The 11,289-nt window shown below is 45.6% G+C and overlaps 1 protein-coding gene across 1 annotated transcript; it reads right to left on the bottom strand.

Moving 5' to 3' along the window:
- Positions 1–1,716: 1,716 nt before the first annotated feature.
- On the bottom strand, positions 1,717–10,731 carry PROKR2 (prokineticin receptor 2). The gene is made up of 2 exons (XM_047770372.1): positions 10,209–10,731; positions 1,717–2,596 (listed from the first exon to the last, which is right to left on the bottom strand). Exons 1-2 carry the CDS (start codon positions 10,664–10,666, stop codon positions 1,900–1,902), a joined length of 1,155 nt encoding a protein of 384 aa, XP_047626328.1. The 5' UTR covers positions 10,667–10,731; the 3' UTR covers positions 1,717–1,899.
- Positions 10,732–11,289: the final 558 nt, after the last annotated feature.

Genomic DNA, 11,289 nt, shown 5'->3' with positions numbered 1-11,289 from the left:
TGCCCTATGAGGTGGGTTAGAGGATCCAGCAGCTGTGGCTTGGACTCAATTTCTGGCCTGGGAACATCCATATGCCATGGGTACAGCCATAAAAAAATGCAGTTATTATATTTGTGAAAATTCAGATATCCCCAAATATTTGCTTGTTTGGCTTTAGGATGCTTTGTGGTAATTTTGTAAAATCAGAATTTATAAATAATTTTGCTTAGCCTAATGTTAAAGTGAGTTTGTATTTTCTGAGAGTACTACAATGACTGGGCTGAAGGTGAGTCTGCTGAGTGGTGATAGAGGAAAATGTTGTTTGAAATTTCACTGTTGGATTAAAAACACCAACGATTAAGCACACACACACTCACACACAAGCAAACAACAATCCCAAATCAGTTACTCTGTGCATTGTCTCTTTCAACAAGAATCAGGAAGAAATAAGGACAAGTATACACAATTACCAGAGATATGTGATAACACAAACAGATTGAGGCAGCCTTGGGGTGTGCTGTTTGGGGTGTGTATATTTAATTGTTGGTGTTTTTAGTCCAACAGTGAAATTTCAACACGCAGGGAAGATTGTCAATACGGTTACGACTACAGGGATACTAAAAATCTTGACAGCGTGTGTGTGTGTGTGTGTGTGTGTGTGTGTGTGTGTGTGTGTGATTGAGACTCTGAGGTTGAATCTTCCTGATTATAACCCAGGATTAGGGTTTCTTTTTTGCCCTGATGTAGATGGGCCACCCTGTGAAGAGTTCAGGGATCACTGGTCTAAAGAATAAGGGTGAATAAGTGGGAGTATTTCTCTATAATAAGTCACAGTGGATGGGGCCCAAACAAATTGTTCAATATCCCTTATCCAGTCTTATCACTTGTATAGTTGAAAAGCACTATCACAAACTTTGACCTCAGTGGGCTTTCCCGACAGTACTGTAAGGAGGCAGAGAAGATATTTTCATCGTCCCTGTTTCACAGAACAAAACTGAGATGAGTAAACTAAGAGAGTAAACATCTAGGTCATATGAGTTAGGACTTGAACCCAGGTCTTTGGGTTCCAAGTAGACCTCATCTTTGCACAAGAGGGTGTGTTCTTAGCAAAATGGCCACAGAGATTATGTTCACTAACAGTGGCAAACTCCACTGTTGCTTTGTCCGCTTCCTCCCTGACCTAGAGCTCCTGAAATCCTTTACATTGAGGTATCAGGAATTGGATGTGTTTCTCATTTCGGGATCCTCTGTCTTCACCCAAAAGGATGATGAGCTTTCAAGCATCAGTGGAAAAGAGACTTTTTTGTTTCTTTCCTTTGAAATCACACCATTATAGATAACCAATGACTTGGTTATGAGCAAATTATTTTCTGGCAGTCAGAATCCTAGAGAACGTTCTAGGGATGTGATAAGAGTTGGGTGGGAAAGCTCAATGCGATGGCATGAACTTACCTTTGACTTCCATTGTGTCTAAGTGCTGTATTCTGCAGCCTTTTGACTCTCCTAAACTGACAAGATATACAACGAGGAAAGAGGGATAATGAGGCCGCTATAACCATCTGTGGCCTCTGTCTGACCACCTAGATATCTGGATATAGCTTGGTGACTCCAATGGCTTCTGCTTTTTCATTTTGCTATTTAAATATTTTTGCACACAGTAGGTAACCAGTAAATGTCAGGTTTTGTTGTCCTTGTCCATTCTCAATGGTGTGGTTATGCACACAGTAGTTGTTGAAGAGATATAAGTAAATGCCACCTGCTGTGGTTTGTGTCTGGGTTCACTGTATGTTAAGGACTCCAGAAGCATCTAGCTCCTCGAGAGCAGTGAAGTGCGAACACAGTTGCCCTTTCCCCATGAAGCCTGTGAACTTGATCATTGCTGAACTACGCTCCAAGTACTGGCTTCTGGATCTTCCGTCATCACTTCAGTCTGATACAATCCACTTCTTCTGTGGCTGGCAGACTGCTGGTTTTGAGGTCATGGTCCATGCTGGACTTGCTCCCGCGGTGGGAGGGCCGCCAGTGGAGCAGCAGCATCTTCTTGAAGCAGTTGGCGGTGTTGTTCTTGACCGTCACGAAGCACACGGTGTTGATCATGCTGTTGCTCATGGCGATGCACTCAACCACGTAGAAGGCTGTGAGGTAGTGCTTCTCCTTCACGAACACGGTGGGAAAGAAGTCACGGACGATGGCGAAGCCGTAGAAGGGCGCCCAGCACAGCACATAGGCCAAGAGGATGCACATGAGCACCAGGACCGTCTTCCGGCGTCGCCGCAGTCGCTTCCGGATCTGCTCCGTCTGGAACCCAGGCACCGCCTTGAACCAGAGTTCGCGGGAGATCCTGGCATAGCACAGGGTCATGGTGACCACGGGGCCCAGGAACTCGATGCCGAAGATGAAGAGGAAGTAGGATTTATAGTAGAGCTGCTGGTCCACTGGCCAGATCTGTCCGCAGAAGATCTTTTCCTGGCTTTTGACGGTAAAGAGGACAGTTTCTGTCGCGAAGTAGGCTGATGGGATGGCGATGAGAATGGACACCATCCAGACCAAAGCGATCAGGAGGGAGGCTGTTTGATAATTCATCCGTGGTTTTAAGGGGTGAACGATTGCAAGGTATCTGGTGGGGGAGGGAAGTCATCAATAACAACGATGCATGCTTGGAATCATTACTAGTTTTTAACTAACGCAAACACCTACAATAGCAGACAAAAATGGCACAATGAGTTCTCCAGCCCCAACATGCTTCACCTTATTTTAGCAACATCATTTGGCATTTGGAATAGAGAAGTGGTTTAGTGGAAACAGCAGAGGCTTTCTGTCAAAAATTATAAATCCTGGCTTTTTGCTTGATTGGCCTTGGAGTCTTGAGTGAATCACTCAGTCTCTCTGAAATTCATTTCCTCAAATGCAACATAGAGTAAAAATGACCCTGCCTTGGAGGGCTGCTATGATAATGTTTGTGCAATGCTTGGAATGTACTAAGTGTTCAATAAAATCATGTGGCCTATCATGATTATGAGTCCTATCGGGACCACCTTGGCTTTGGAGCTTGCCGTTCCGTCTAAGAATATAATTCTTTCAAAACTCTTCAATCAAAATGTCTCCTGGTGTTAGGGGAAACCATGGTGGGAAGGGATAAATTAGGAGGATGGAGATAACACACATACACTACTGCATATAAAATCAATAATTAACAAGGGCCTACTATATAGCACAGGGAAATCTAGTCAATAGTTTGTAATCACCTATATGGGAAAGAAAAATGTATATATGTCTGCCTATCTATCTATCTATCTATCTATCTATCTATCTATCTATCTCAGATTCACTTTGCTGTATACCTGAAACTAATACAACATTGTAAGTCACCTCTACTTCAATGAAATTTAAAAAACAAAACAAATATCTCATGGTATTAGGGGAAACCATGGTGGGAAGGGATAAATTAGGAGGATGGAAATAACATATATACACTACTGTATATAAAATAAAGAATTAACAAGGACCTACTGTATAGCACAGAGAAATCTAGTCAATAGTCTATATGGGAAAGAAAAAAATATATATCTGATTCACTTTGCTGTACACCTGAAACTAATACAACACTGTAAGTCAACTCCAATAAAATTTAAAAAACAAAACAAAACAAATATCTCATGGTGCAGAGGTGAAAGAACGGCTGCGGACTAGGTCTTTCTCTCTCTACCTCCAGGTGTCATCCCTCATTACAGAGCAGGAGGGTAGGGGTGGGCTCAAGGTTGAGTCCGGGGAATCTAGTGAGAGGTAAATGACTTGCCCAAGATCATTTTGTGTAGGGAATAGAACCCCAGCTCCTGATGCCAAATTTTCCTACTCATGTCCCTGGGCTGTCTCATGTTCTGATGAGAAGGTGTGTAAAGTTGTCCGGACACCATAAAGCAGCACATAGCCTAATGCCTTTATCCTGCTCTTTCCATGAGCCACACTGCCTAGGAAAGAGGTTGGAGCCATTAGAGGGGAATGAGCTCATCTGTGTGGGTTGAATACCTTCTTTCCAGAGAAACCTATCAGCACCTATTTAGGCCTTAGTGTCCTGGAATTATTCCTGTGCATTTTTTTTTTTTTTTTTTAGGGCTGCACATGCAGCGTATGTAAGTTCCCAGGCTAGGGGTCAAATCGGAGCTGTAGCTGCTGGCCTGTACCGCAGCCACAGCAATGCCAGATCCAATCCACGTCTGAAACCTACAGCACACGCATGGCAATGCCTGATTCTTCATCCAGTAAGCGAGGCCAGGAATCAAAGCCAAGTCCTCTTGGATACTAGTCAGGTTTATTACCACTGAGCCGCCATGGGAACTCCCATTCCTGTGCATTTCATGGGGTAGAGGAAGGTATAGGAAGAAAAGAGGCATAGGAGCAGGGAAGAAATAATTCAACCTTGAAAATGAACATGTACCTCATACCTGGAGCTTAAATCAGGTTGTAATCAAAAGCAGGAATCCACCTATAGAAATTCTATCCAACTAACCCTCCTTTTGTAACTAGACCCTTTGGTCAAGTTTTTGACTTGACCAAGAAGGCCTTCTGCCATATTATTTCTCTCTGGTCCTGGCAATATTTCTGTCACAAGCCTGCTTTATCTACTCTTCCCTGCCCCTTGCCTGCTGGCAGCTCGGACACATAGAATTCAATTAGGATATCCCATGCAGCATGGCTCTTCCCAGCTTGCAGCTTTCTGAAGGCCTGAGATAAAGTTGGATCCCATCCCAACCACTGGCTTCAACCTTGCTGGATAGTAATGATTAGGAGTTCCTGGAGTTCTTCACCCATCCACAGGACCCAGCTTTTCCAAATTAACCTACATGACTTGCTTGGGTGGCACAAGGCTCACAGGCTGGAGGTTGAAACAAATGGGCTGGCCCATCCTTCACTGGGGCAGGGACATCTCACAATCACCATCACTCGGTGATGCCTGAGTGTATCAGCTTCCTGCTGCTGCTGTAACAAATAACTACAAATTCAATCAGTTAACACAAATTTATTATCTTACAGTTTTGGAGGTCAGAAGTCTGATGTGTCTCACTGGGCTAAACTCAAGGTGTAGGCAGGGGTATGTTCCTTTCTGGAGGCTCAGAGGGGAGAATCTGGTTTGCTTGTTTCTTGTCTAGGGGTGTCTGCATTCCTTGGCTTATGGCCACCTTCCGTGTTCAAAGCCACCAATAACCAGCCAAGCTCCTCCCATATCACATCACTCTGACACCCTGACACTGACACTTCTGCCTCCCTCTTGCACATTTAAGGACCTTTGTGATTACATTAGCCCCACCCAAATAATCCAGTATAATATCCTTATTTTATGATCAGCTAATTAGCAACCTGAAATCCACTTGCTGTCTTAATTCCCCTTAGGCACAACATATTCCAGGGATTAGGATGTGGATATCTTGGGGGGTGGGTGTCATTATTCTGCCTACCATACTGAATCCAAAGTTTTTACATAATGCAGAACTAAGTCAAGGCTGAGTAGTGCTCTCTCAATCAGGTTCTGGCATGAAAAGTATCCCAGTAACCAATACCAAAGAGAAATTCCACACCCCTGCTTATTCTGCTGTCAACTCTTAAACTTTAATTCCTTTTCATGCAGTAACCTCTTCCTCATCCTATAGGATGCTCCAAAATTCAGAGTTGTCATCAAATCATAAAAGAGGGAACACTGGCCTAGGAGTAACTCAGAGGCCCTGGATATCAGCTGTGCACCTGAATCCTTGGATAAATCATTTATGCTCCTGGGACTTAGTTTCTTCATCTGTGAAATGGAGATAAAATAACTTTACAGACAACCTCCCAGGCTTTCTGAAATATTCTTTCTAAGAAGGTAGATATACATAAAGTAGGGTGGAACTTATAACACTCTGTTTAAACCCATCTTTTTTCCAGAACTCCTTCACTGGCAAGAGGGACACCTGCAAGGTCTTTGTTGCCATCTATCTGCTTGGATGTGTGTTTCTTGAGGTCAACACTCTCCTTCTGGGGTCTATGTGACTTCAAATAGCATCCCTTCCAGGCCCTTTGCACATGAGCCTTGCTCTCCTTCTTGCTGCGGCATCTGGAAACGGCAGTAGAAAGCCCTTTTGATATTTCTACATAGCAGGACAGGAGTATTTTATCCAGGAGGAAACAAAGTGCACAGGGAGGTCTATGCTTCTCCCATGCTGGTCAGGGTTTGCAGGTTTATATAATTCTGAGTATGATATGATCCCCACGCCCACAGATACAAGCATGCTATTTCATTTTATTTTATTTTAGCCACCCCTCAGCATATGGAGTTCCTGGGCCAGGGATCAGATCTGAGCGAAACTGTGACCTAGCTGCAGCTATGGCGATGCCAGGTCCTTTAACCCACTGTGCCCTCCTGGGATCGAACCTGTGTCCTGGCGCTGCAGAGACACTGCTGATTCTGTTGTGGCACAGCAGGAACTCCTAAGCCCATTATTTAATATTAGTGTCATCTCAACAAAAGTAAGGGTTTAGCCATCCAGCTTTCTTATCATTTTCCCCTATTTTTCAATTGGTTTGAAATTGAGAAAGAGGGATGCTATTTATTAGGGTCCCGATTGTAAGGGCTGAAATTCCATATCCTGCTTTGACATCTTTGAGTCCTACAGGGTCCCCAAAGCCTAGCCGTGAGTTCCACTGTTCTCACCAGACACACCCCTCCACCCAATGGGAAAGGCTGCTGTCCTGCCAGCCCCTCTATCAGTGGAAACAGCTGCCTCCCTAATGGGTTTCACCTCCCTGCCAGTTGGCAAAATTACTCACACAAGCCAATCATATCCTTCCATTGAAGCCAAGGGTCACCTCATCCTCTCGTCACCATTGCTTCCCACAGCCCCTCCTGGCTCACTATACTTTTGAGTGCAGCCCCCCACGTGGCCCTGCTGGATGTGCAGTGTTCTCCTCCCCTGGGCTGGGAGTATGTGAGACCAACCAACTGCTGTCAGTCTCATCATCCTAGTTTTGGGTGCTGTGTGTTCATCTACTACTCTTAGGGCCAGAGCATCCTGCCTTCATCAGTGAGTGAATAGGAGGTGATCAGAAGTAGCACACTCAAATCTTAACACCTTCCTCATGAAGCATTCCCAGACTGTATCACTAACATAATGATCACGTTTTCCTCCGAGTTACTCTTGACTTATCACTTGATTATTCTAGCTTCTGTGTGGAAGAAAAGCTCCTTGAGGTCAAGGGCTATGCCTCCTATTGCTTTGTTTCCAAACACATGAGTTGGGCACACAGTAGGACCAGTAATATGTGGATCTATGAGATTGGAGCAGATGCTGTCGGTGCCCTGCTCTTGACCCTTTGCTCTCATCACTTCAGAGTGCATACCTCTCGACTCCCATCTGCTAACACCTGCATTTCTTTGGCTCCCAGAGTCCTCTTGGTAACCTGCATAGAAATCCCAGAGCGGCCCTCACAAATGACTAATGAGAGTCAGTGTATAAATATCCGAGCTCCCTCCCCTCCCACTCCTGGGAAAACTCTGAGGCGTGATCTACACCAGCTGCCAGAGGTCCGCAGCAGGAATAAGCCTCAATTGCCCACAGAGGGACCTTGTTCAATCTTCCCAGCCTGTACTGACAATCTTCCCAGCCTGCCTCACTTCCTATCTCCCATAGGAGCTTCCTGGATGCTGCCTGCACATGAATCCTAGTCTCAGAGTCTATTTGGAGAGTAAACCAAACTAAGACACAGGTGTAAGGCTCCATGCTAAGCACTATGGAAACAGAAAGATAGAAGACATGGTTGTTGTACTTAAAATACAATGACCTTTGGAAAAACTCTAAGTCTTCATATACAGCCTTGGATTGGAAGACAGGTTGGCATAAGACTATAAAGGCTCTGCAGTGCTAGATTTGGGATTTGGTGTGTGTTCTATAGGCACCAGAACTTTTGGAGTTTTTGTAAGGAATGAAATATGCTAGAAAGACTCTACAATGGTGATATTCTGATGCTTAATATGGATGACAATGGATTTCAGGGGACAGTCAGGCGGTCCTGAGGGGGCGAAGAGACAGGTTAGAAGAGCATTATGATGGTCCAGCCATGACTTGCCAAGGGATGAGGCTGGAGGGACAATTGCTGGAACTTGATAAAGGACTGCACACAAGGGGTGCGGGAGCGGAAGAGAGGGCAAGAATAAGGATGATGGTAGTTTTTCCTGCTTGGGTGACTGGGAGATGGTGGAACTGGTGACTGAGTTGGAAGGTGACAGAGGCAGAGCTGGTTTGGGGTAGAAAAGGAACCACTTGTTGTGTTTAACAGGGTGATTGCTTTGTAAGAACCTCTCCTGTTCCCCCCCCCAAAAAAAAGAAGAAGAAGAAAGAAAAAGAAAAAAACCCACAACTACATTACAAAGACAAAGTTTCAATGGAACAAAAGGGATGAGAACAGTGATGTTTCATTTGCATAAACATCAGAATCACTCAGGGAACTGGGTAAAATGCAGATGCCTCCTTCAAGTAGAGCTGGGGTGGGGCCCAGGAATCTGACTTTGTCCATTGCATCAAAGACACTTGTATTATTTTTTCCTGGGGAATTTTGTGCAGTTGGCTGGTAGAAGCACCTTACAGTTGGGGTAACAGACTTGTTCTTCCTACAGGAATTAGATTATAAAAAGGAAAATGTCTCTTACATCTGGATGTGTATTATATTATCAAAAGTGAAAAATGATCAACTGGTTGATTAAGCAGAACAATAAACTGACAGCACTGAGAATGAGGGAAAAACTGGAGTTGAAAGGAGGAAGATAAAAGAGGAAAAAATATGATTAAAAATATATCATTGAAAAGGGTTTCAGGAGTTCCCGTTGTGGCACAGTGGAAATGAATCCAACTAGGAATCATGAGTTTGCAAGTTCTATCCCTGGCCATGCTCAGTGAGTTAGGGATCCAGCGTTGCCGTGAGCTGTGGTGTAGGTCGCAGATGCAGCTGGGATCTGGCGTTGCTGTGGCTGTGGCATAGGACAGTGACTGTAGCTCCAATTAGACCCCTAGCCTGGGAACCTCCATATACCTGGGGTACAGTCCTAAAAGGACAAAAGACAACAAAAAGGAAAAAGAAATCGTTTCAGGAGTTTCTGCTGTGGCTCAGTGGGTTAAGAACCCAACTAGTAGCCATGAGGATTCGGGTTTGATCCCTGGCCTCGATCAGTGGGTTAAGGATCTGGTGTTGCCGTGAGCTGTAGTGTAGGTCACAGATGCAGCTCAGATCTGGTGTTGCTGTGGCTGTGGCTTAGGCTGGCAGCTTCAGCTCTGATTCAATCCCTAGCCCAGGAACTTCCATGTGCCAGGGATGTGGCCCTACAAAGAAAACAAAAAAGAAGAAAGAAGAAAGAAAAGCGTATCAGCATAACCCACAATGATGGACCAAGAAGATGTGACACCAATTGCCCCCTCACACAGAGCCACTGGTGGCCCAATGCTGGCCTACAACTGTTTACATAAATAAAACGTGTCAGATTTGTCTGAAGCTGTTATTAGAAATTTTACTTTACATGTTTACAATAGATCAAGGACTTCTAGAGCATCGCATGTAAATATATGCAAATGAGCACATGGATATATACAAAAAAGAAAGGTAAGAATGTCCTTTCCTTTTTTTGCAACCAAACACTGCAATCTTATTTTAAAATCAGCTCTGCAACAAAGTCACCAGAAACAAAGAGTACATACTGCGATTTTTATGAAGTTAAAGAAGAGGCAATGTTAAACTATGATGATAGAAATCAGATCAATGTTTGCCTGAGGTGGGTGGGTTGACTGGCAAGGGGCACGAGGAAGCTTTCTAGGGGAGGTATCTGTTCTGTGTCTTGATCTGGAGAGCGGTTACCAGAAAAACTTCACATGTGCCATCTTGACTGGAAGCTGCCTTAGTTAACCTGTGTAACATGGCTTCTAAGTAGTAACCTGCCTGAACATGCTGCTTTTGTTTCTGTGTTTGGTGCCACTCACGGTTATGTGACATGCTTGTGTCTGAAGCAGACACGGTGTGTGTGGGGGGGCATGACTCAGGAGTGTCACTTGTGCCCACATTTGGGAGAACATGAGCCACAGCTGGAGAAACCAGGCCACCTCTTGTCTGACAGATCAGCAAGCATCTGAATCTGGAGTTATGCCAGCTGCCAGAGCTGAAATGAGGGAAGGGGCAGCCTGGCCCACCCCCATCTTACTCCTGCCCAGCATCCTTACCTGTCAATGGCGATGGCCAGCAGGGCATTGGTGGAGACATAGAGTGAGACGGTACGCAGGTAGTTGACAGAGGCACAGAGCACGTGGCCATGCTCCCAGGAGAGCTGGCGCACCACGTAGTAGTCCATCTCGAAGGGGCAGCAGACGATGGCCACCAGGAAGTCAGAGATGGCCAGGTTAGCGATGAGCAGGTTGGTGAGGTTGCGCAGCTTCTTGTAGCGGGCAAGAGCAACAATAAAGATGAAGTTGCCAATGCCACAAATCAGCATAATGCCCACCAGTGCCACTCCAATTACGATCTTGGCTGAGAAGAAGGTCTGAGTCTTGGTCATATCCTCATCCTCATCCAGAGGGAGCTCGTAATCGCCATAACTGAAGTTGAAGGAGAGGGAGGAGGCGTGGTCTTGGGGTGGATTGAAGTTGGTGGCAAAACTAGCATTTCCATTTTGGGCTGCCATGGCAGAGCTTGTTGGTGAGTGGTGTTTGGGGGTCTCCAGGGTTTGAGCACTCTGAGCTGGGGCTCCAGACCTTCTGCTCTCTTGAGGTCAGAGATCCCAGCACCAGGCCCACATCCTTGGGGATTCAACACGACATCCTGGATCCTGGAGGGAGATACAGCCAGTGGACAAAATACAGCTGAAGGCCCAGTAGCATCCTCCCATGGTCCCCCCAGATATAGGCCAACCAGACCCAGGGCCTAGGGCCTACCCACAGATAGAACTGCTCAGGGTGCAGCAGGGAGGACTTATGAGATCTGGAAATTGAGAAATCTTCAATTGGTTGTTGGGAGGGACTGGGTATAGGATGGAATGGACGACCCAGAGACACCTAAGAAGAATACGTATCTTTGCCCTTTTCCCGGGGCCAGGGCCAGTTTGCCTGTCCAGTCACCCCGCTTCCCCATCAGCCCCCACAGAGGTCTTCTGGGAGATTCCCTACACTGCTCCATGCAGCTGGCCCAGTCCTTCATGACAGGCACAATGTTGGGCTATCTGCTGGCCAGGGACAACGAAGCCAGAGGACTGGAAGATAGCAGGGTCTTTCCCCCAAAGCACAGCACTGCTCCCTCTGTCCCGGCCGG

Source organism: Phacochoerus africanus, chromosome 3 (assembly GCF_016906955.1).
Source record: "Phacochoerus africanus isolate WHEZ1 chromosome 3, ROS_Pafr_v1, whole genome shotgun sequence".
In the NCBI taxonomy this organism is placed as follows: domain Eukaryota; kingdom Metazoa; phylum Chordata; class Mammalia; order Artiodactyla; family Suidae; genus Phacochoerus; species Phacochoerus africanus.
This window is presented reverse-complemented; position numbering and strand designations above follow the sequence as displayed.